A 25,000-nucleotide genomic window follows, 5' to 3' on the forward strand; every position below is an offset into this window, starting at 1 on the left:
GGGAAACTAATCCTGGCTAATCCTCAGCGATGAGAGGGTTTCCACTCAGCCGCTACAGGTCCGACTGTCTCTCAGGCACCTTCTCACATTTGCCTTTAAAGCACTGGTTAAAACATTTGTAACGCCTCTCACGCCTCTGTGTGCCGTTACTGCAAGGTTAATCAGATATTTATGACTCCCACTGACATTTACATCAAAAGGCTGCTGTCCTTTGATGGGTTTACCTCTGTGACCTCTGACCTGAGGTCACGGTAGCTGGGCCATTTATTATCTACTCTGGTTTCCCTGTGGCATTTCAAGGCCCCAGCGTTGGGATCCTCTGCCCTACTGCCCACCTTCTGCACGTCAAGCTGTGTTCAGCGAGTTCGTCTACACGTTAAATATTTAATGCTCCGTTCAACAGCCGTAGAGGAAGCATGTGCATGTCTGACTAGCAACCCGGCTGCTGGAGGAGAAAGGGGGGAGGAACCAGGAAGAAGGTGAAAGGCAGCGTGGATCAAACGAGGTGAGGACCACGATGGACACGAGGAGCAGAGACGAGGAGACGAGATGAGAAAAGTGTGAAAGAAAGGGAAAAGAATGGGCTGAATGAGGTGTGGAGAGGGAACACATGGCTCCTTTGGTTTAGGAAGGCTGGAGAGGGCCCAGCTGGTGTGGGGGAGGAGACAAGGGAGAGAAGGGGGAGAGCTGCACTGGCCACAGTGTGGAGCGGGATGCGAAGAGAGTGTGATGACGAAAGATGAGGCCGTCCACTCCCGACCTGGGTGTTTTCCAGCTCATCTGTGTGAGTGGGCACGAGTGTGATTCATTCAGTGTTTCAGTGTGTGTGTGTGTGTGTGTGTGTGTGTGTGTGTGTGTGTGTGTGTGTGTGTGTGTGTGTGTGTGTGTGAGTGTGTGTGTGTGTGTGTGTGTGTGTGTGTGTGTGTGTGTGTGTGTGTGTGTGTGTGTGTGTGTGTGTGTGTGTGTGTGTGTGTGAGAGTGTGAGGTCAGGGAACTCACAGCTGTCCTCCTCCTCGGTGATAGCGCTAACAACGTAGCAGGCGTAAACGAAGCCCAGGAGCTGTGGACACATGAGGAGACGAGAGGTTAGACTCCACAGAGCTACAAAAACAGCTGCGTGGCTTTAATGGACAAACAAGTGAACATCTGGGAAGGCCGAGCTGTGTGTAGCGCCCTGTTTTCAGTTGGGACCGCAATTCTACCATCTAGTAACAGCAAGCATCTGTTTTAGGCAAATCCACAATCTGCCTAAAGCACAATTATCAAACAGTGGTTTGACATCAGAAAACAAAGAAGCAGGTATTTGCATATTATTAACAGGAGAGTGAATACAGACACATATCTGCTGGATAAACGTTCACCTCATCCACTCAGCAGGTGACGGAACCGCGGTGCTGTGTTTACAGCCGTGCTGTGTTTCAGGCACCGCAGTGAGCTGGGGACGCTGCGACACGCGTGTGGGCAAACACACGGCTCAGAGAGACGCGGAAGCGGCAGATGGCCGCCGTCGCCTCACGGCATGAGGGAGACAGGGAGAGAGAGACAGGGAGAAAGAGAGACAGGGAGAAAGAGAGAGAGCGAGAGAGAGACACGGAGAGCGAGAGACACGGAGAGAGAGAGAGACAGAGAGAGAGAGAGAGAGACAGCGAGAGAGAGAGAGAGCGAGAGAGAGAGAGAGAGAGAGAGAGAGAGAGAGAGAGAGAGAGAGACAGTGAGAGAGAGAGACAGCAAGAGAGAGAGAGACAGCGAGAGAGAGAGAGAGCGAGAGAGAGAGCGAGAGAGAGAGACAGTGAGAGAGAGAGACAGCGAGAGAGAGAGAGAGACAGCGAGAGAGAGAGAGAGAGAGAGAGAGAGAGAGAGAGAGAGAGAGAGAGAGAGAGAGAGAGAGAGAGAGGCGTCTCACACCATCCATCCTTCCATCCGGCGCTGGCACGCCGCCATGCCAATTAAAGCTGCGGCGGGCACACTGCCCTCCTCACACACTGGCTCCATGAGAACGGAGCCCGAGGGCGTGACGCCGATGTTCATATAAGGTTTGTTCAAGCCGTGCGGCCCAGGTTTGTTCAGGTTTTGGCCTGTGGACGCACACGTAGGAACGCGGACGCGAAGGCCTTCGCAGAGTTGCTTCCTGTTTCACCCCATTGTCGGGAGTAAATGCATGCAGAGTTTATTCAGATGACGAGTAAAATGTTTTATTAATGAAGGAAATGCAGGTGGTGACTGGTGGAAACGGGGCCTGTCTCTGGGTGGGCTTGATAACCCCCCCCCCCCCCCCCGCTCTTGGACCTAATTGCTGGTGTCACCTCCTCCGCTACAGAGGCGGTGAGACTGAGGTGAATTAGCTAATGTGTCAAACACAGAGCTCCATTCACATCTAGCAGCACCCGCAGGTACCGACCGAGGCGTGTGCTGCTACAACCAGAACCAACACGGGCTTCTTAAAGAGCTGCTCTGTGGAGCTCCTCTCGTTTTCAGATACAGTGAATCAGCGGAGCCGCAACCTGAACACAGATGGAGCAGCTCGGTCCTGAGCACTCACTGGGGTTGACTCGGACCCACAGCCGAGGCAGTAACAGCAGAGCTCCACCTCCTCAGCCTCCTTTACATTTCATGCACACGCCTTCCTTTTAGCGCTTGTCAGCAAGTAGAGGAGACGAATAAAAGCGATGAACGAACCGCTGCCTACAGATGTTTTCACCAAAGAAGAAGAAGAGACAGAGAAGATAAAAAGAACCATGACGACAGAAACAATGAAGCCGCATTTAGATCTAGGGCCTCAGAAACAAACAGATACAACATGACTGACACAAGAGCTACTTTTAGCTTCAACGCGCACTTATAAATAGCTCCAGTGAATAAACAACAGGATTCGCATTTCCTGAAATCAAATAATGATAATAATCAGTGAAGCCTAAAGTGTGGTGACGATTCCACGTCACTGACAATGAATCAGGACGTCTGTCGGCCTCATACTTGGATACGGGCTGATGTTAAGCCACTTTGTCTTCTACATGGAGCTGATGAGATCAGAGACGTGGACGCTTGGTGGCTTCTTGCTGGAGGCGCTGCTGTCACAGCTGAAGTGGGTCAGTGTCCTCAATAACAAGTGACAATTCCACTTATTTGTCCTTGCATATTAAGTGGCCACAATAATTTTCATGGACGCACGCACGCGCACGCACGCACGCACACACACACACACACACACACACACACACACACACACACACACACACACACACACACACACACACACACACACACACACACACACACACACACACAGTTCAGGGCTGGTTTTAGTAATTAATGTTGTAATAATTAAGCTCATGGAGCCCCTGCGTGTCCTCTGAGGCCTGAGCTCAGTCGGTCAGTGAGGACACGCCACAAAGTAAACTCCTCCAACTATCAATCACCTTCAGAACGCTTTCAGCCACTCCCAAACCTGGTTCTTATTATTTATGTGTTTATGAGTGTGGCAGCACCTGCCGCACTCCCTCCTCCTGTGCTTCATCTGCACGTTGCTGGAAACTGAACCGTGATCTGGACAAACGAGGGCAGAAAACCAGTTCAGCGCTGGAGGTGTGAGTCCATCAGAAGCAGAACCCCCCTCATTTAATAGCAGCTCTTCATTTAATATTTACTATGTTGAGGCGGAAACTAAAGGAGGTTAGTTGTGATGGCTCAGCATTATCCAGCTCCCTTCTCTCAGATAATGAAGACTGAAAAGAAGTTGAAGGCTGCGTGTGTGAGAAGCAGGGCAGCTGCTGAGCCACAAAAGAAGGCTACACGTATTAGCATAAGCTAATGAAGGTCAGGTTCATATGGAATGGGCCCATCCTACCTTTGACAACACACACACACACACACACACACACACACACACACACACACACACACACACACACACACACACACACACACACACACACACACACACACAGTTTAGGCCCCCACATTAAATAAGAGCCAGACTTAACGATTAGAGTTGCACCTGAAGACACAAGAGGTGAATCAAACAGGCTTTTATTACTATTTTGTCGTAAACATTTGCTGCTCCTCTTCACAGGAGCAGGTGCAGCCGCTGCACGTGTTATCAGAGTCGATCTACAAGCTAATTAACACACTATTGATTGCGACTCAATGTGGGAGAAAAACTCACTAAGTGAATGAGCCAGTTTTGGAGGTAAATATATCACAGAGGGGAGAGAGACGGGGGGACGGGAGGGGAGGGGAGGGGGGAGGCGGTGCAGAAGCCTCGTAGGTTAATTACACAGGACGCCGTGTCTGACATTCAAACACAAGCTTCTTAGATGTGTGTGGGCAGCTGCATGTTTAATGACGAGACATGAGGAGATGGCGACTGCAGAGACCACCTCCACCTGTTCTGTTTCCACCAGCGCCCTCTGCAAACGGCACATGCATAGATCTGAGCAGGCTTCATGCGGCCACGCAGGCCTATTAGGAGTCTGTGGAGCTTCATCTGCTCCATGTACAGTAACATCCATGCAGAAAATCCATGAAGGCCGTACACATATAAAGTAAAGTGGATTTAACTAACCACAACTGAAATGGACAGAAGACAAACTTGAAGTTAAAAGAACAAATGAAATGGACTCAACAAGGATAGAAATCCAACTCTTCACTACAGAAGCACTACATTATTCTCTTTAACGTCTTTAATGCTGTTTGACTTTCTCCTCCCGCATCTTTTCTCTGCCCTCTTACTTTTTGCCTCTCCTCAGAAGTTTAAGTGCAAATATTAGAGTAAAATGAATCTGGGGGAAATCCATTTCCCTGCAAAACAGATTAACAATTAAAGCTGTTGGCAGAGGCGGCCTTTGAAGTCGACTGGTCGGCAGTCACGTTTCCAGATACACTGAGCAGCCTGACACCGTGTTCAGTGGCTTGCTGAGGACTAGCTCTCTCTCCTCTGGTCTCGGGGCCTTTCTCTCCTCCTTGTTTTTGGCAGAAGTAGCAGAATTAATAACTGCTCACTCCTGCATCATAAGTCCTTTAATCCTGGGATCTTCCTAATCCTTTAAAGCAGACGCTCCACTACTTACTGTATAGTTACAATGCATGTGATGAAATACTGCAGATGTATAAAGTGGGCCATTGTTACACTGAACAATAGAGACCCCATCCCTCCCAAACTAACATAGACAAGAAGCACGGGAGGCTGAGAATGTGCTGTTATCAAAGCATCCACCCTGACCTTTGGGACGAATGAGGGGCGGTGGGGTCGTAACGCTGGTGTCACTGCTTCCACTAAGTGAACCTGCACAAGCACAAAACAGAGGGGGCCTGAAGCAGCCACAGCCCCGAGCGGTAATTACAGGGGTCCGACCAAGCTGGGCCTGATGCGAGGGGACCCCTTTAATCAGCCCAGCGCCGTTATTCATCTCACACCCGACCCTAGAACATGGCGTTCAAAACAAGAGGGTGGAAGTGACAAGATGCAGAGAAGCTGCAATGGGGTCTGAATGGGGTCTGTGGGGAAGAAACGCAGGAAGATGTGTGTGAGTGTATGTGTGTGTGTGTGTGTGTGTGTGTGTGTGTGTGTGTGTGTGAGTGTATGTGTGAAAAAAGAGGAAATGAGCAAAAGAAGGAGAGAATGACGCAGACTTTACACTCCCAAATCAGGTTTACTGAGAAAAGAGAGCATCGCCTGTGGCAGCTATAACCTTCAGTAAACGATATGCTGTGTGTGTGTGTGTGTGTGTGTGTGTGTGTGTGTGTGTGTGTGTGTGTGTGTGTGTGTGTGTGTGTGTGTGTGTGTGTGTGTGTGTGTGTGTGTGTGTGTTAAGCTAAGCACATCTGACAACCCCGTGACGTATTCCTCTGCACCCCTTAGCGTGTAGGAGTTCTATCTACAGATGTAAACTGAGCGTCACATCTTGCACCAGTTTCTCGTACGTTCCTTCCAAAGGACCCTCTATCTCGCTGGGGATGTTTTCTCACACTCAGCTGCAGCACAAACCAAAAACGACACACGCAGGGAGAAGAAAACATGGGTGGATATTGTGCTGACTCCGCTGACAGAGAAATAATCCGTTATTATGACAGGAGCGGGAAAACTAGCGTCATTCAACAGTGCTGCGACGGCTCCTATCACTCATTAATGATAACGTCGTAGCAGCATTTCGACCGCAGAGACTCTTTTGTCTGAATGTGGCCTTGAAGCAGCAGCCGTCTTTCTCCACTCCTTGGCCTCCTTCGAGCTCATGATTCAAAGCAGATAGGTGACAATAATAGCCCCATTAGCGGCCAACGGATCCGCATTTTTCATCTTAATGAAACATGCACCTTGGAGCCCAAACTAAATATTTAATGGTCTCTCACGGCGCCCTTGAAAGCCATGTAGCAAAGACAAGGGGACACCCCGCGTCTGCCCTTTATTCCTCCAACGCCCTCTTCCCCTCGGCCTCTTTCAGCCGGAGAGGAAAAAGTAGAAGCCAGAACAAAAGTGAAGTGTGAGCAGCAGAGAGCGTGTTCAGACATGCACACGGACAGACGCTGTCTGTGGGACTTTAGCACCAATCTCCCTGCTCCTCTGGGAGCAGTTCCCACAGAGATGACGCTCACGTCTGCACAACGCTGTATATTGTATCGAATGCTGTTGCCATTTCATTCACTGGAATGTCCATATGAAGCAACAAAAAAAGGAAACCAGTGAGAGCAGCTGTTTTATAGGCTTGGTCCGTGGGTGCTGGGATGAGTGCAACGCTCCCCTGCTCCTCTCTCTGGTGCCTTAAATCTGGATCCAGACGACCACTGAGCACCTGAACGCCGGCGATGAAGCGAGGAAGCTTCTCTCCCTGTCTCCATTGAAGTGATTACGCTCCCAAAAAATAGTCCTGACTGTGTGTTTATGTGTGAAAGCGAGTGCTAGTGGATTACATGTGTGTAATGTCCATGTCTAAAGCCAAGTGCCTGCTGTGCTACAAGTGGCCCTGAGCTCAGTCAGTCGTACGCGAGCGCCGGCAGGAAGCAGGAGCTGCATGAAGAGAACAACAGTCCTCCCAGTGTTTGAGTCTGGCAGGTCTGAGCATCAGCCAGACAAAACACCAGATCAATGCTCCACTCAGAGGCCGTGGCGGAGGAAGGGGAGGAGGGGGGGCAGGTTCAGGAGCAACCGAGCCCGAACATCCTCCCTCCCGCTGCTCACGACGTGTCGACACAAATACTCACAGCAACAAGAATGTGGGCGCTGCTGTGCGTGACCTCGATGTACTGGTAGTCCATGAGGCAGCCCATGACGGTGATGTAGGAGTGGCTCTCCGTGGCGCGGACCCCCGGCGCCGCCTGGGGCATCTCCTTCCTCACGCAGCCCGGCCCGTGTTCGCTCCACCACGAGTGATGGGCGGAGATGTTAAACGTGAGCAGGTCGCTGTCCTGAGGAGAGAAGAGACGGATGAGATCGGCTGAAACGGGTGCAGCTGGACGCAGGAGCCAACACGGGGCTGACTGAGAGCATGTGGTACGATGTATATGTGAACACAAAGAAACAGCGGACAGGAGTCGACGGCTCAGACGCCAAACTTCCTGTTTCTGTAATTTGCACAACTTCTCGCTTTTCGTGGAGGGTGATGTTCGATTTGCACATAAGCCCCTGCTCGCGCCAATCGATACCGCGATTCGGCATCTCGCCGGTGACAGGACACGCATCATTAATGAAGCCAGGAGCCGTCGGCCAACGCGCTTGACATGAACGACGCGTACGTAACGCGCGAGAGGCTGCGGCCTCTAAAAGGAGTCGCGCGGAGAAAAGCGCAGCCAGGATGAGGGCAGGTAAAGGTCAACAGGGAGCAGCGTGAAGGCTCCGCTCTAATGACTGAAGCTGCGATCGCGATCCGAGGTGCAGCCACGATCACGACTGCAGCTCATCAGCATCTGACACTCGACAGGCCTTTGGGCGTCTCACTGTCAGACTGTTATTGTTATGCTCGCGTGGAGCCCAGAGCACAAATCAATCTCATATCAAGGTTAGTCTACGCTGCTTCTGCGACCGAGTCAATACAGATTTGGAGTCAGGCCTGTAACTGGAATCAGCTGAGACAGAGGCTTCCATAAAGCTCTCCATCAAATGATTAGAGTTTCATTTCTTATTATTGTCTGAGACGCCAGAGCCGCCTCATGTGATCAGACTGGAGAGAGAATCTGAGCACTGGACTGGACGCGCTGCCTCCTGCAGCGCTGACGAGAGGCTCAGAGCGGCTTCGGCTTCTTAAAGGTGAGCACGCGCTTGTTGCGTATTGATTCGGGAGCTGGAGAGACTGTGGCCGGTGTTGGTGGTGGTCGGGTTGGTGGGAGAGAGCACGAAAGCTGCTCAACTGCGACAATCACGTTTTTCCATGTTGACGGGTGTGTGTGAAAATGTGCAAAATGCAGCTCGTGTAATGTTTGAAAAGCACATTTAGTTCTTCTGGCATGTTTTTCTGCGTCTGTTGCCAGAAAAGCTTGTGTGACCTCGACCCATCTGCACAGAGCCTCCAGGGGGTCTCGCTCAGGTAACTGCAGAGCTGCTGTGATTCTACACAACGTCTTGTGTAGGAACGATGGCGGACGAACGCTGACGAGACTTTGGTTTTACACGTTTACACCATAAATTGGAAGATAAAGTTGATGAGAACAACATGATCTGAAATGAGTGTGGCCACAAATTCAGATTTCTATGTGTGGATGAGTCTTCAAGTCGCATCTCGCAGCGTTTAATACGTTTGCCTTAATAATTACTGGAATAACGTCCAAGTGCAAGGACAAAGGAAATGCTAATGCATTGGAACAATGTGACTTGTGAAGCCTGAAGGTGATGCTGTGGCACATTTAAAACAAGTTCACACTGTTTGTGCACAGTTGGCTGGAAAAATTTTGACAAAGTGCTGAGACTGAATATTTAGGGCTCGTGTTATTATATTAGAATGATGGTGGAGGAAAAAACAAGGTGCGCTTCTTTCCAGTCAGGATGCAGCTAATGAGGACAAACGCCTGCAACGCCGGCGTCGGAGCTGCTGACTGTGTGTTTGTAACTCGTCCACCAACGCAGACTACGCGTGTGAGAATCTGAAGCACATACATTATTAGAATGTGTGAATCTATTATGACTCCAGTGGCTGGAGACCGCTGGCTTTTAGTCAGCGTCAGGTTTGAAAAGGAGCAATTATCTATGTATGAAACCTGGAATCGGACTCTACCCAAATCAGAGGGGTTTCTCAGAACATGCAGTACTGTCCTGTCAGAAGAAGTGACCCCTGGTTCTGAATAAAATGCTTTGTGTCCGGTTGCTTGGGCTTGTGTGTGAGGGGAGTGGTTGTGTTCTCCATTAGCCAGCTTTCCTCCTGGCCACCATATGCAGAGCTGTGAGCCCAGGCTGCCTCCATCTGCTGGGTTAATGCCCAGTCTCAGCCCCGAGCAGCTGGCCCCTACAAGCTTCATTATTCTCACACACACACACATGCACATGCGCACACGCACACACACACACACACACACACACACACACACACACACACACACACACACACACGCGCGCACGCACGCGCACACACACTCACACACACACACACACACACACACACACACACACACACACACACACACACGCACGCGCACACACACACACACACACCCATACACACACACACACAGACACACACACACACACGCGCATGCACGCACGCGCACACACACGCAGCTGACATGTATGCGGTGAGGGACTGACACACTCAAGGTCTATCGTACAGTCACAAAAATCACCAGAGCTTGAGAAGGTGCTTTTGAAATTTGCTTCGCCTGCCTGAGCTGGTGTCACATGAACTAATTATTCTGCTGGTCAGGAAGGCAACTGGTCAAGGTAACTATGAAAAGCTGGAGAAGAGCAGGGGACGAGAAGGATAAAATGAAAAAGGCAAGATCTGCAGAATACTGAAAAATGAATTGAAATCATTTAAATTTAAAATTGATCGAAAGAGCGTTAAATGGAGGGGAAACTAGCTGGTGTAAAGTGAGTGGATGCAGAAACACACCTCATCTGTGCTGAGGAACCACAGACGACCCTCAAAGACTTAAAGCTGTGCGTGTGCGAGCGGAGTGGTTTGGGACGAGGATTGTTCCCCATTATTTGTCTTTTAAGCTGTAAGCCTGCACTTGAAACTCAACAGGGAGGCGAGTGTCGCCCACAGCAGAAACACACACAGCCTTTAAGCCCAAATTACACGGCTCTGTTGATTTATTACTGATGTGTATGCTGCAGATTCCTACAGCTTAGGGGGGATCGCACTACATCACTGTCCTGTGCTCCTAGTAAGTGGCGCATTTACTCACCAGGCTCCACGCAGTCAGAAAACACCTGCTGCATCGTCTAATTATAGCCTAAATATGTACTCAGCGCTGATAAAGTTGTAAAATGCCCAATTATGCTTTTATATTTTCCACCAGTTCTCATTAGAGCAGCTCCTCTCAGTGTAATACAAATATCATTGGCACAAGGTCAGAATTAAAGCAGCGCAACGAGAAATCTGGCATTTCTACTCATTCTGTGCCGTAGCTGGGCAGGTGTTGATCAAATACACAGTGAAGTCTTCACAAAGTTATGAATATGTAGATAAACAGGTTTTCCATCTCTCAGACAGAAAACGAGCACAGTTGTCTTCTGGTACGACTGCCCACAAACTGGGCTCTGGTCAAATCAGCAGTTAGTTTATTATGTTTAACCATTACGTGCTGACAGTAGTTAACAGAGGGCTTTTTTGGCTGTAAGTGTTCATTAGTTATGTCTGCATTTCCAGTGTGGTACAAAGGAACCCACAGCGTAGGTAGCTAAGCTCTTCAGCACAAGAATATAAATCAGGCTTCACTCCCGCACCAGCCTCCAATCATGACCTTAGAAAGAAAAGACCATTTATCACAGTCCCACTAAGCAGCCTGACTCCGGAAGCCCCGCCGAACCCAGCAGTGAAAGCCTTACCTTGGACAGGCCTCCTACATCCAGGTAGAAGCAGATGATGAAGATGTTCCAGGCGACCCACACGGCGGCCCAGACTGTGTACTGAAAGGAGGCGACACCGGCAGATTAATTCCATAGAAACCAGAGGGAATAAAGCAGTGAGTCAGTGGCCTTTGTCCTTCAACGCGTATATTCTAGTGTATCGGAGCCCTTTCTGACATATGCAACATAATTGGTTCACCACTATGACCAAGTGACGTCCTTCTGGTCTTCAGACATCTGCTGGAAAGCAACAGGTCCAACTGTTCATTTCCTCCGGGCTTGTCTCCTTCACTGTTAATTAGAAATAGTCCCACAGCTCCCATGTGTCCTCTGGTGTTCTCACCTCACTTCTTCACTCGTTAGGGCCTAGTTCTAGATAATGAGCCCGGTGCTTGCCCTGAATGTGACCAGTACTGGACTAGTACCATGTGCTCTAAATGTTGACAGGTCAGGACAGATTATTAAAGCGAAGCCACCAGGGTTTCACGTAGACATGACGCCGAGGCGTTCAAATGCCGTCACGTTAATGAAAATGGGAGCTGACAGAGCAGAAGCATGAATCCAGACCCACATTCGCTTCCAACAGACCAACGTGGTGCCAGTCAGTTCAGCCGGTTTGTTTGGGGCCTGAGGGTGAAGCGGGGTTTATGAGCAGCTGAGGCTGAATGAAGTTTGCAACGTATCAATTTCTAAAATGATGCAGTTCGACAGCCAAGCGTCGACAGACACAGTGATACAGCAACTCGTGTGACGCACCAGGGGTCATGTTTTTAAAATGTCAGAGGCGTCAGAGGAAGAGGACGGCGAGCGCAGCACCTTTGTACAAACATACGTGTTGGATCATGAACTGCTCGGCTCGCCCCCCTCACTTTTCCACTTAACATCGGACAATGGCTCCACTTTCCCTCTTTCCCCTCCTTTGAATTCCAGCTTCCCGTGTTGTTTCACCTGATCTCCCTCGGCTCCCGCTCATCCTTTTCCATCTCCCCTCTCTTCCTCTCTTTACTCTCCTTTTGGCTGTGTCTGTCTCGCTCCCATGATTCTTTCCTGTCATTAACACCGCCATCTGTGCTTACACAAATGCTGCTCAAAATGTGCTTTCACTGCCTCAGATGAAAGATGTCTCGTCAGAGAGCAGAAAAAGTGCATAACAGCACATTTTTGGCTTTGTGCTAATGCTTTTTAAGAAAGGCAGTGGCGTGTTTTTCCAAATGACCTTCTCTGTCCAGAAACTTGAAGCAAAGGCATAAATCTGATGAGCTCCTTAGCCTCCTGAGCCCCCCACCCCCCTTTAATTAGCCCTAATTACCATGGGATTAGAGTGATTTAAGGGCGTTGAACAATGCACAAGAGAGTGCTGCACAGTTAGCAATTAGCAGGGAAAGGCATCGACATGTCCAATCTACGTTACAAGCGCAGGCAGGGGGCTAATGCAAAGTGATGTGACACCACTTAACCAAAGCTGTGAGGAAGAGGATTATGTGACAGGCAAGTTTCATACTGTAGGAACTTCTGGTCTTTAGCTTCAAGAACTCACCACAACAATGTAGCGCGGCCGGTACTGAATGGTGCCAAAGAGGCCAAGGATGACGATGATGATGTGGAAGAAGTTGGCCAGGATGGGGGCCCACTGGTAACCCAGGAAGTCAAAGACCTGCCGCTCCAACGCCAGCACCTAAAGGAAACAGAGACAGGACTCAGTCTCACATGTTCTGGATGCAAAGGGTCGGTGCAGCATCAGTGACGAATTACATGAAGAGCATAAAACAGGGCTGAAGGGTCAGAACCTACATGAACACTTCTCTAGTGGTTTCCAGACCGTTTAGAGCGTTTAGACTCTGAACGTGGGGGAAGAGACCATAAATACAAGTTTCATAAGACAAATAAGGACAAATTTATCAATTTGGCCCCTGTTGAGTTAAAGACGGCTTCACTGTTTCCAGCCTTCCAGCCAATGGCTCCCTGGAACGGGAATGTTCTGGGAACTTTACAGGAGGTGCAGGCATTCCTCAATAATAGGACTGCACTGCAGCAGCTTAGGTGCTTATTAAACCATGTGCTCACAGACTGGGTACATGCACGTGCACAAGGCGATTTAAACAATGAGAAGAGGAATGTCACCGACTTCTTCTACACCCAAATCATCTCACATACTGACTGATCCTTGTTCTCCATGCAACTATGTGGCTCTGTGTGTGGAATGTGCCAAAAAGAGCCAATACAAACCAAAAGCAACTGGAGCAGTTGAGGCTGTGACTGTTTGTATCAACTCAATTAGTATGGCCATTGGGTGGAAGTACAGGGAGGGGTGCAAAGCATTTGATTAGAATTCCACTGCCAGTCTAATTTCATTCCCAGTGTGTAGTTGTGCATTCGTGTGCCTGCACGTGCACGTGTGTGCGCTGGTGTCGAGCAACGACGTGTTCAGTTGTGTGTCAATGTGTCATTTCCAGCCAAGCGCTTGAAGATGGATGAGGGAAGGAGGAAGCTCGTCTCTGCTGCAGTGATGGGACGCACCAACGAGTACACACACACACACACACACACACACACACACACACACACACACGGTACACCGTCATGGCTGCTCTACCTAATGTAATGGAAATGTTACCAGCAAGCTGATGAGACATTGTGACAGGCAGGAGAGGGACATGATCAAATGCTGAGTGATAATTAAAAATGAGCTCTTTCCCGAGGAGGTCGAGGCCAAGAAGGAGGACGAAGTGTGAGATGTCCACGTTTTACATCAAAGACAGGACAACAAATCTGAAGATAAATCCTGGCAGAAGAAGGAACAATGAAATAACAGTGGCTGGGGGAAAGTACTGAGAGGCACAGGGAAAATATAAGAAGGGCTGAAGAGAAGCTCAAAGCTGAGCCGTCCTCCTAATAAACCCTCCTTATACCCTGGACCCAGAAGTGGATGAAGGAAATGAATAAAGTGGAGAGTCATACGTCTTGTGGGCAGCTCTAGGTCATGGCTGCAGCTTAATAAAACTCATGCTGGAGTTTGTCAGCGAGAATGAGGCACAGCCACGAGAGCCCGATGGTCGGAGAGCGAGAGGCCAGAGCCTTTAGAACTGACCACACGTGTCTGAACGACTGTCTGACCTCCGTCCCTGGTCAACACTAAATGATGCCAATCAGGAAAAGTCACAGGTCTCAGGGTCTTATAATATTTTACATTCAGCTTCTCTGAATCACTTTGTTGTCTTCATGTGCTTTTGTGCGATGGTTATTCCCACTCCTGTTTATCCATGCATCCTGTGCACATCCTTTAACTCTTAGCATAGAATATTTATGCCCCTCATTGAATTAAAAAGTGTAAAGGCATGAGGTGCACTGTGAGCCACGCGTGTGCTCCTTTTCCTGAGATGCTGCTGGAGGCGTATCGTGTTCGATGCTAACTCAATAATCTGCCAAAATGACAACAATCAATCAACCCACCCAGACACACACACACACACACACACACACACACACACACACACACATACAAACCCATATGGCACAATTAGCCCACAATTCATAGGAAGCAGGTTGCTGGAGAGTGGGGCAGAATTTGATCAAACGATACCGCTGCTCTTCCAGGAATAGCAGGCTGACTGCATAACGGCCCGTAAAAGCCTCCCACTGACCTCCAGCGAGCACGAATGACTCCCTCTGGGGCGACGGCATCGCTCGGCGTGTATTTTGGTTTTGGGCGTGTGCGTGTGCATGTGCATGTGGGGAAGCACGTTGCCCACACATACCATTCCTTCCACCATAAACACTAAGCATTTTGAGGGTGGGTTCATCAGCAGGAAGCAACAAGCCCCTCTCACCTCTAGAGAGAACACACATGTGGACGCAGCCTCACACTGTAATCTGTGTTTCCTCAACGTCCAAACAGAGAACAGGGAAGTCCCAGAACCTCTGAATCCATTCACACGACATCGTAACGGAGAAGAAAGGACGTAAGCCATGAATTAAAGGAATGCAAGCGGATCGGAGTGACTCTGCTGAGCTTTTCTGACGAGGAGTTACGCTGCATTCACACCTACGGATTCAAACACTCGGCAGCATCGCGTCTCTCTTTCTACGTAGCGTGAGCTGGTGCAACCGTGGACCTGTCAGGATCGGCATGTTTACTTCCTGTTTGGACTTTGTATTCTGAAGGGCTCACTTCCTGGTTCCAGTGTTCCTGTCTTCTGCGAGCTTTGTGCTTAATTGATTTCACCTGCTCCTGTAATCAGCAGGTTAATTAGTGCCCTCATGACGCAGTATTGCGTCTTTATGCCATTGTTCATCGCCACAGACCAGGTTATGCTATAAGTTTTTTTTTTAAATCTAGCTCGTGGCTTCTTCCTCATATGATCTAGTTTCCTTGCTGGTTCTGCCTCTGTTTCATGTGTTTTTGAAGCTTTTCGTCTATTCAAGTCTTAGGAGCCCGGGGCTCATTCCTGTTGCCTGTTCATTTTCGTACACGCTTTTTGTTCGGGAGATTTTCCCACAGTTTTGGAGTTTAGGCTTTCGGCGTACAGCGATTCAGGGACGCGCTGTCCAGCAGGCCTCTCTCTTTACAGCGGTACATCAGTTCCAGCACTGGAGGAGACCCGACTCAGGGCCTGGTATCTATTCTTCCTGGATTCGTCCAACAGCTCCCTGCTCCGACCACACGCTCCGCCTTCTACTCACCAACGCTAGCTGCACCTTCTCCCCAGGGTCCTCTCTGCTGCCGGGTCCTTCTTCACTCCAGCTCGTCCTCTACACGTCTTGTTCGGGTTCGTTTGGTTAGCGTAGCTGACGCAGGTAGTGTCCTACTCACTGCTCTATCTGGTAGCTTATCCTTAGGTCCATTTTCACCCTGCGTTTTTGAGTTCTCAGAGTCCAGCTTCGTTGGACACTGATTCTCCAGGTTCTCGCTCACCTCATTTTATTATCAATAAACCTGATTATATCTCAGTTTCGGTTCCATTTGTCCACTCTCTGGGGGTCCTCACTCACCCTTTAGTGTAAGGTTTTGGCGCTTGTTACATAGAGTTTACAAACACCACAGCTTGATTTCCTCTGAGCCACAGTCGGGTGAGAGGGTGAAAACCAGGCTGTACATTAAAGAATTCTCACTATCAGGTTTTAGTTCTTTTGAGCTCCAACAACATACAAATATAAAACAGACAAGAGGAGAGAATCACTGTTTGGGTGAAATGGTGAAACTCTCACTTCACTTCAATCATTAGGAGCTTGTTATGTATGTAATAACGCCGTTATAATCACACTGTTTTCTGCACGTTAGTGTCGATGGAGGCGATGGCCACAGATCGGTTTCTGCTGGTGGGAGAAGTGAAATGATGGAGTCTTTAAAGCAGATAACCTAAGCTTGGAACCAGATGTGCCTGGCTCTGGCCCGGCTTGTCTTTGCTCTACGACTCCCAGCAGGCACTGAAGTATTTCTCAAAACTTTCTTCAATCCAATTTTTCACCTCTTGCCCGGGTAAAGTCATTATACTCTGGTGTCTGCCTGGTCTGTGTGTAACTAATGGTGCCAATCTCAGGCTGTGCGTGATGGGGGGGGGGCTTTCGTTGGGTACATGGAGAGTTGAATAGATAGATGGCCCTTGGTGGTGCCTGGTCGAGCGGAGCCGAGACAGGGATTAAGTGGCGGGGTGCCTCCACGAGCCACTTTCTTCTTCTCCGTATGAAACACGGACCCCACAGTGGAACTGGACTCTGCACGTCGCTAAGCACCGCTTGTTTCGGACCAGACTTCAACTGTGACACTCGCACAGTGACGCCTGAAAGTTCGTTTGAGTCAAAGCGATTTACATTTAAGATGGAGCATGCTAAACCTCCAGCGCTCTTAGTGCTAATAACATGCTAATCTCTCAGTACTGTTGGGAACACACAAATCCGAGGCTGTGAAAAAGCGTTCTTAAAGGCAGCGCTTTGAACAGATTCTCCCTCTGGACTCAGGGCTTTCATTTCTCCTGTGTGGCTGGTCTCTGCTGCCGATCTCTATAAACCTTCAGGACGGAGAGCGCAGCCCAGGGCCAGTGAGTCCGATGGGCCCTGGGCTCTCTCCTCTCTGTAGGCAGTTCAGGCTCAGATCAGAGGAGACGTCCGGTGACGCTGTCGGACGATGTGATTTCACCTCACACACTGGACCAGGCAGCGTTTGCAGGATGCCAGCTCCTCCTGTGAGGATGAAGGCTTCACTAAAACACGGCCCACATTCATCCATTAGCAAACACGCTTCCGCCACAGCTCCCTTCATCGCTCTGGCTTCGCTTCGCCCTCAGCCATCATTTCTTTTAAGTTTATCTGCGAAGGTGGCAGCGTTTGGCTTTTTACAGACTAATTCAGACTCTGCACCATCAACCACAAGAGGAATTCAGCAGCAGCGGATGTTGAGATTTCAGCCCCGGCCTAAAGGATTAATGTCGCCTGTGTCGTCTTTGACTTCAGACTCCAGACGTGTTTGCTGTTTGATGAGTCAGCAGACGGCTTCACACGCAGATGCATGTTAACAAAGTATCTCAGGTACAGACAAACACACACACACACACACACACACACACACACACACACACACACACACACACACACACACTCTCATGCACTCTTTTTTCTTAGGAGAACTGAGAAAAGCAGAGATTAAGGCTCACAAATGAAGGATTTGTGACAGCAGCTTACTGTATATCAGCCCATCCTGTTCCTCAACTCTTCACCATGTTGCACATCTAACACCAGGCTGTTTAGATTTAGCCCCAATTAACAAGTAGTCAATTTATCTGTGACAGAGGAAGCTCTCATCAGGAACACACAGCAGAGAACAGCAAACAGCTGCCAACAGCTTGTACCCTCCAGCTCTGCTTTCTATAATTGAGTCAGTAACGTTGCTCTTTTCATCACAACAGTATCAGAAACAGAATTTTATTTTTTTTGTCAATTCCCGCTACAATCGTCTGATCACTCGCATAGTAACAGCAACGGCATCCAAGAAGCCGTCACCCACTTGTAAAACAAGGACGGCACGCCGCAAACACTGAGGGGATTTGAGTGAGATGAATATGCTTTCCAGCCACGCGGCTGAGTGTGATCTGTCAAGATAGTCATCCCAGCTGTGGAGCTCCCAAAGCAATTTATTCAATGGCACACTATAACAAATGACACCGCTGGAACCGCTGGAATGGACGAGAGGAATGGGCTTGCAAATAGTTCCAGTTTTATCTCCATTATAGCTTAATATTGGAGTGTCATTCATGTGGAACACACGGAGCAGCCTGTGCACGGATGTGTGCACACGCTCACGTCTGCCGGCCCAGGGTTTTCACTATAACCACATAATTAATGGTGTGTGACGCTGGAGACATTAAAATGGCGAGCAGTTGTAAAAAACAGCCCACCAGGCAGATGGCTTTCCCAGGAACACACATATTATTATAAGCCGCCGCGCACGCAGCCGGGGGAGTCGTTCCAAGCGCTGCAGAAGGTCAGGGCACGACAGGGAAGTCTTGGTGGCGTCTCAATTAAAAGGCCGGCTGCTCGTGTCTCTGATTAAGCAGTAACCTTTGATAAGAGCCCAATAAGCAGCGGATCCAGTAGCGCAGGGCTCGCGTGTGCCCGGCTGCTGCGGTGCTGCAGGTTCTGGGTGGGTCGTGTCTGTGGCCAGCGTGCGTGCTATATATACGCGCAGACCTATGTTTAGAGTGACAGCACGGATCCCGGCCCCCGAGGTTGTCTACCAGCACGCCCTCCTCTCTGCTCCGCTCACATTTGCATCAGAAATTCCCATATCTCCCTATGACGGCTTGGATTTTATTTCCTCCAGGCTTGTCTGCATCTTATTGTATTGCATGTAGGCTACCGTGGCAACAGCGCACAGGAAGGCGGGGGGAGTCGGAGGGAGAATGAACGGGGTGGGCTACACATAAAGATCTGAGGCCTCCAGGGCCGCGCTCGTAATTGGCCCAGAGTGAGAGGTCAAACCAACGCCCCTCCCCCGGGCCTCACCCCGCCTCCCTCCTCATCTCTGCCTGCATCTCCCTCAAGCTGATAAATCAGGTGGTGATCAATAATTCAAACATTCCAACCTGGGATCCCAGCAGGAGGTGAGACGCTGGCGGTTTAACAAAGATGCACATTAAGGGTGGGACATTATTTATTCCACACATTTAAAACCAGCTCTCTTGCATCGCGCGAGCTGAGCTGAGTCTGAATGTATTATTCAGTCACCTTGCCAGACGACCTGCCGCACACACGCAGACACGCACAGACACCCGTGGGCTTGGATCCGTCCGGTGCTGCTCCTCCGTGGATGAAAAGCAACGCAAACAGTCAAAACCAGGTCAAGACCACGATCGGCGCACACAGCGGGGGTCCGCGCACACACAGACACAGAACCTAGCTGCAGCTCACTGCAGAAGGAGGACGGGCCCAGAGGCAGCGTTCGGCGGGTCGGGACCAGAGCTGCTGCAGCCCAGGATCACATGCTGTGGAAAGTCCCACCCTGCTGCTCCCACGTTCCACCCAACACACAGTATGTGACTTACGTTACACCCTGAGGAAGTCGTTCTTCCAGAGGAACTGTTTTGACTTGTTTTATGGTCAGAGGCAACAATTTACACCTGTGGGCGACTCAAAATCACTGACTGACCTGAGGCGTGAGAACAAGCAAACCCACAGAATCAACCAGGACTCCACCGGGTTCCCAGTTTATCCACGGGTTCCTTCATTTGAATGTGTGGCTCAGTTTCAGTAACGTTCCTGTCCCAGGTCGTTCCTTCCTCGATTCTAAGGCGCTGAGGCCTTTAGCAAACATGACACGACTGACTGATTCATTACTAAAACCTGAGGAGAGGCTGTGGTTTGGGGCAGCTTTACTGATCACAGGTCAGTGGGAGCGTTATGGTCAGTTCTGCTGCCAGACGTCCTCAAACACCAGGACGTTTGTACAATTAGCCTGACACATGTTTTTAGGAGGACGGTTCCTATATGATATTTAAGGAAATTACCAAGCAGAACAAGGCAGAACAATGAAAACATCATCACAAAAAGCTGAAGAGTAAAAATAGGAAATTCCACCAAAGCTAAATGTTAAAGCGCTCGGCTTAACGCACACAGACACCGCATTCTGTTTCTGCACAGCTAATTCAAATAGGAAGCTACAGTTATCTGTGAGAGGAAAAGACAGCAGTGGGAAAAACAAGATGCGTCTCTGCTCACCGTGATATGAATCACTGTCCAGAGAGGCTTTATGAAAACTTAATAGGCCCAGAAAGGCGAAGACGCAGAGAAGGAAACACAGATAAAAGGCTGCGAGCACACACTCCATTGCTCCTGGCTTATCTCCTCCATTAACATGGCAGCGCAGAGGAAACACACTTCATTATCAGTGATCACACTGCACACGCACACACACACACACACACACACACACGTCCCCTAAACACATGCCTGCAGCTTTTACTGAAGTTACAGGTTTCAGATGTCTTCTTCGCATCTGGAAGTTCGGCAGCTCTCACACCCATGCGCCGTTTTACTGCCGTGCAATTTGTCCCAGCTGCAGTAATTCTTCTTAATTACGGCTGCATTAATATCACTAAGTGTCGGCACGCGTGCACGTGCGGTCTGGTGAGTACGTTGATAGACGCCCACCGTCTTATGAATATTCAGGAGGAAATGTAAATCTTACTGGAATAAGAAAGGATGAAACCAGGATGAAGCAGAAACCAGGATGAAGCAGAAACCAGGATGAAGCCTCAGTGACTCCGGCGGCGGCCGACGTCGTGCGTTCAGAGATAACGCTAAACAGGAGGAGCCGCTCTGCTCCAACTCTGTGAAGCACTTTGGTTGAACTCTGTTGTCTCCTCGGGAGGTTAGCGTGTTAGTATGTCATCAAGGAGCAGAGCAGGCAGTCGCACACTCACATGCGCTGGTGCCTGTGTGAGGTAAATATACTTAAAAAATAAATAAAAAATACGTATCCGGACGCGTTTCCCTTCAAGTTCCTTTCATTTCATTCAGTGTGTGCGTGTTTGTGCGTGCGTGTGTGTGTGTTTGTGTGTTTTTGTGCATGCGTGTGTTTGTGTTTGTGTGTGTGTGTGTGTGGGTGTGTGTGCATGTGTGTGTGCGTGCGTGTTTGTGTGTTTGTGTGCATGCGTGTGTGTGTGTGTGTGTGTGTGTGTGTGCGTTTGTGTCTCTTTGAGCTCGCATCCATCAGCGTTGCCAGCACAGTAGCACAGTTAAGGGCAGCCATTTTCAGGGTCAGCGTTCCGTTCGGAGCTCATTAACCTTGTTGGCTGTGATTATGTGTGCGGGTGCGTGTGTGTGTGTGTGTGTGTGTGTGTGCGTCCGCCGTTTGCCCTTTTCAGAACAGCCCCCGTGACTAAAGAAGAGGCCTCCTTCATCAATCACCGACCGTCCGCTGAGTCGCACTCGCCAGCGGCTCCATTCACATTCACACCCCCTGTCGCCCGTTGGACCGGGACCGGACTGAGCGGGTCCGGTTCTGAGCGATCGGAGCGCCTCTGTGCCGGTTCAGCCTCGGGTCAACGCCTCACGCGACCAAACCCGCCGAGACAAAGGCGACTGGACTGTGTCTCCGGGAGCAAACCAATGGTGACGCAGACAGGCTTCTCCCGGCGCTCGCCGTCCTGAGGCTGATCGGGTTCTGACAACAATCCGGGCCCACTGTCTTAGGCTCAGGCTGCAGCGCGAGAGGGACCAGAGGCGTTTGGATCAATACCGCCTCATTATCTTCTGCCTTCTGTCCTACAGAGACCAGTCCCAGCGCTCGGCCTGTTGATGAGGACAGCGAACCACAATTCAATTAGGGAACGGCCGAGATGCCGAAAGAGGTTTGATCAAAGCACTCTGCTCGGCTAATTAGCGCACGCAGCGGTTCACGCAGGCTATTTTTACATGTGAGGAGCAGGGCTGGTTGTTTGGTTAATGGCACTTTTACCCTTTAATGGACTGGGAATAACCTGGCTCATTGTCAATGCATGGGTTTGAGCCCTGCACACACTCACATGTAAATTCATGTGTGCACACGTAAACACGCGCCCGCGGCCGCGTGACCTTTGGAAGGTGACGCAGGGTTTATGCAGCGCCTCTTCACAGGTGAAACTCATTAAGTGTGTGAGTGTGGCCTCCTGCACTCAGGAAGCGCCGGGTCGTCCAGAAATAGCGCCGGGGCAAAATAAAGCTGTTTCCAGGGGCGTTCGGGGACTTTTTAGGCAACGCGCCGACAGCTTTACAAACCTCTTAGCAGATTGTCAGGCGCCCTCTCTGTAATGAGAGTAAAAGGTCCGACGCGTGGGGAGCAGAACCAGGCGTGTCCCTGAGCGTCCTCGGTGTCGGGACCCCCGTGACCGAACCCGCGCACGCCCGCGTTCCTCATTCCTCACGAGGAGCTAATGAATTTTCAGAACTCGAACCGGAAAATACACAGGCGTCAGGCGCAAATACACAGCGCTCTATTAATTCTGAGGATGAAGTGGGGAAAAGGTAGCAGCAGCAAACTGAGGCCGGCGGCGCTGAGAATTCATTTAAATGACGGGAAGAAACAAGTGGCTCGGTCGTTTCCTGTGAAACAGCGCGCGGCTCAGGGAACTTCTAATCTAGATTAACAGCCTCTTATATGTGTGAGCGCGAAAACCCACAGTCCACGCTTGTTTGAGAATTTCCACATTCACATCATCACCGCGTCCGAGCGCTGCCTCACATGGTTCTGTTCCAGCCGTGGCTTATGGGGCGCACACCCGCTTTTACCGCCGCCATGAACTGCATTTCTCACCCTGTCACCCGCGGGTCAGTGGGAGCAGAGTCGGAGCCCGTTAAAATGGCCCGGTCCACACTTCACCGGTGGACGGATCTGAATCTGATGCTGGTTCTGGATCAGCGCTTCAGAAAATCCTCACATTTTGTGATCAGAGGAGGAATGGGTGCACTGGCAGACAAACACAACATGTGACAACTTCATAATGCTGACAATGACCGTGACCATAGACTGCAAGTATTCTATATGTCACCATTATTATGCGTGTTATTAAAAAGTACTGCCTGTATCTGCTGAAGCACCACACAGCAGACTGTCCATCACCTGAGGCTGTTGGTGCTTCACTTTCCAACACCAGCACCAACTTATGTTTAGTGTCACAACAGCAGCTCTCATCATGGATCACACTAATAAAACACTTGGCTGCGAAAAACAACTATAGATCCTGTTATTATAAGAGAAATCAAGTCTTAGGATCAGGTTATGGGAGTTGTACACGGATATGTCTGTATTAATTATTATTATACGGACAGAGCTACTGACAAGTTTCTATTTTTTATCAGCCACAGTATTTCTTGAAAACTGCCATGGAACAGAGGAGGCGTCCACTCACCAGCTGTAAAGTGCAGATGAAGATGAGGGTGCATCGCCCGCTGCAGCAGCCCATTGTGTCCGCGCTGAAAACGTGACTGTCGGGAGAAAAGGACTTGGAAACGGGTCGGAGGATCCTTCAGCGTAGCGACCACCCTCAGTCCTGGCGCAGACACCGGAGTCTCATTCTCTTCCTCCTGTCCTCCGTCTCCTGCTCCCTCTGCTCTTCCTCTCTTAGTTGAAGCAGTGAAGCGGCTCCGTGGATCTGCGCGTCTGCCGTCGCTCCGCCGTCCGGTCGCACTTGAGGTGACTGCCTGGTGGATGGCTGCGAGCCGGTGGTGGAGGGGGAGGAGGGGGAGGAGAGTGGGAGGGAGGGGGGGAGGCGGCGAGGCGGTGGGACGGTGCGGGGTGTAGTCTCCCGCCCGACGCTGAGGCGGTGGACGGTGCTTGTTAGTTCAAAACAATTAAGAGACAGGGAACCAATTTATTACCATGGTGACGTCAGTTCATATTAGGCGAATTGAAAAGTTTCAATTACATTTACACTTTGAACGCCTGTTCCAAACATTAACTCATGACACCCATGAGTGTTTTCGCTTGTGTGTTTCTTCATCGACACATTTTATAGACTTTCATGACGCTCGTGTTGAGAAGTTTAAATCGGCTGCTGTCGTTGACGGACATCTGGCGCCATCTAGTGGCGGCCACGAAACAAAACACTGCGCCCCACATCATTACAGCAGCAGGTCATTACCCAAAATGGATGCCAAATTTCTATCACCCGAACCCGCAGACGATCTTCTCCTGTTTGTTTGCTTTTTTACTGATTCGCCGCACCGGCTGAATTCATTATTCTGCTTATGTTGATTTGTATCCTTGCTATTGTGCTCATTTTGTCTGGATCTTCATTTCTGTCTGGAAGCAGCTCTGCCCCCCCCCCCCCCCCCTTCCTCCTCCTCCTCCCTCACAGTGCACGGAGGCAGGTCGCTGATAAATCTTTCACGCGTCTGCGGCCTGGATGAGGGAACACTTCACATCTCGTTTCATCACGCGCTCCTCCGCTCGGCTCCGTTAAAGCCCCGTTAGCCGGTCTCCCGCGCCGCTCCACGCCGCTCCACGCCGCCCCACGCCGCCCTGCGTCCAGCCCGGCCCGGGAGGAGCTCCTCCCCCTTTGCCAAAAATAACCTCGGGGTATTTATGGAAACTGGAGAGGGCGCAAACAAACTGGGCTGTTTTCATATTATTATTTTTATTTTTATTTTTAGCAAGAAATACTTTCATCATCTTTGAATGAAGCATCGTGACCACTTTCAAGTAACACAACTACCTGCACGTGTTTTAAATCATGCTATGATTGTGATATTTTCTAGTTTATGTTGTCGTGAGCCTATTTTAAATCCTGGAGAGCACGACGTTTAATCACAATGTAAGTGTGCGCTTTGTTGTTGATAACAGCGTAATGGTTCAGTCCCACCTCTTAAACTGCTGTCACGTCGTCTTCATCAGCCTCTGGAGACGACGTGCAGAAAACAAGCCTTCAACATAACGACAACGCCAGGTTCAGTGGAGCAGCTTCTCATTTTGCTTTTCTAACATGCGTGTTCATTAAGCCGTCAGTGACAGTGAAGCCAGCGCTTGCCTGCATTTCTTATGAA

At 49.9% G+C, this 25,000-nt stretch overlaps 1 protein-coding gene across 2 annotated transcripts in view; it reads right to left on the bottom strand.

Moving 5' to 3' along the window:
• The window catches only part of nkain4 (sodium/potassium transporting ATPase interacting 4), a 33,045-nt gene extending 8,833 nt beyond the window's left edge, over positions 1 to 24,212 (bottom strand). Inside the window, exons 1-5 of one of the 2 annotated variants that reach the window (XM_029155605.3) lie at positions 23,368 to 24,212; positions 12,528 to 12,665; positions 10,970 to 11,050; positions 7,195 to 7,398; positions 1,000 to 1,060 (exon numbers count right to left, since the gene is read on the bottom strand). In XM_029155605.3, coding sequence (XP_029011438.1) covers positions 1,000 to 1,060; positions 7,195 to 7,398; positions 10,970 to 11,050; positions 12,528 to 12,665; positions 23,368 to 23,421 — 538 coding nt within the window. In that variant the 5' untranslated portion in view covers positions 23,422 to 24,212. The remainder of the gene's footprint in view (positions 1 to 999; positions 1,061 to 7,194; positions 7,399 to 10,969; positions 11,051 to 12,527; positions 12,666 to 23,367) is intronic. The other variant, XM_029155606.3, reaches the window with a different exon arrangement.
• Positions 24,213 to 25,000: the final 788 nt, after the last annotated feature.

The sequence above is a fragment of the Betta splendens genome, chromosome 7 (assembly GCF_900634795.4).
Source record: "Betta splendens chromosome 7, fBetSpl5.4, whole genome shotgun sequence".
In the NCBI taxonomy this organism is placed as follows: domain Eukaryota; kingdom Metazoa; phylum Chordata; class Actinopteri; order Anabantiformes; family Osphronemidae; genus Betta; species Betta splendens.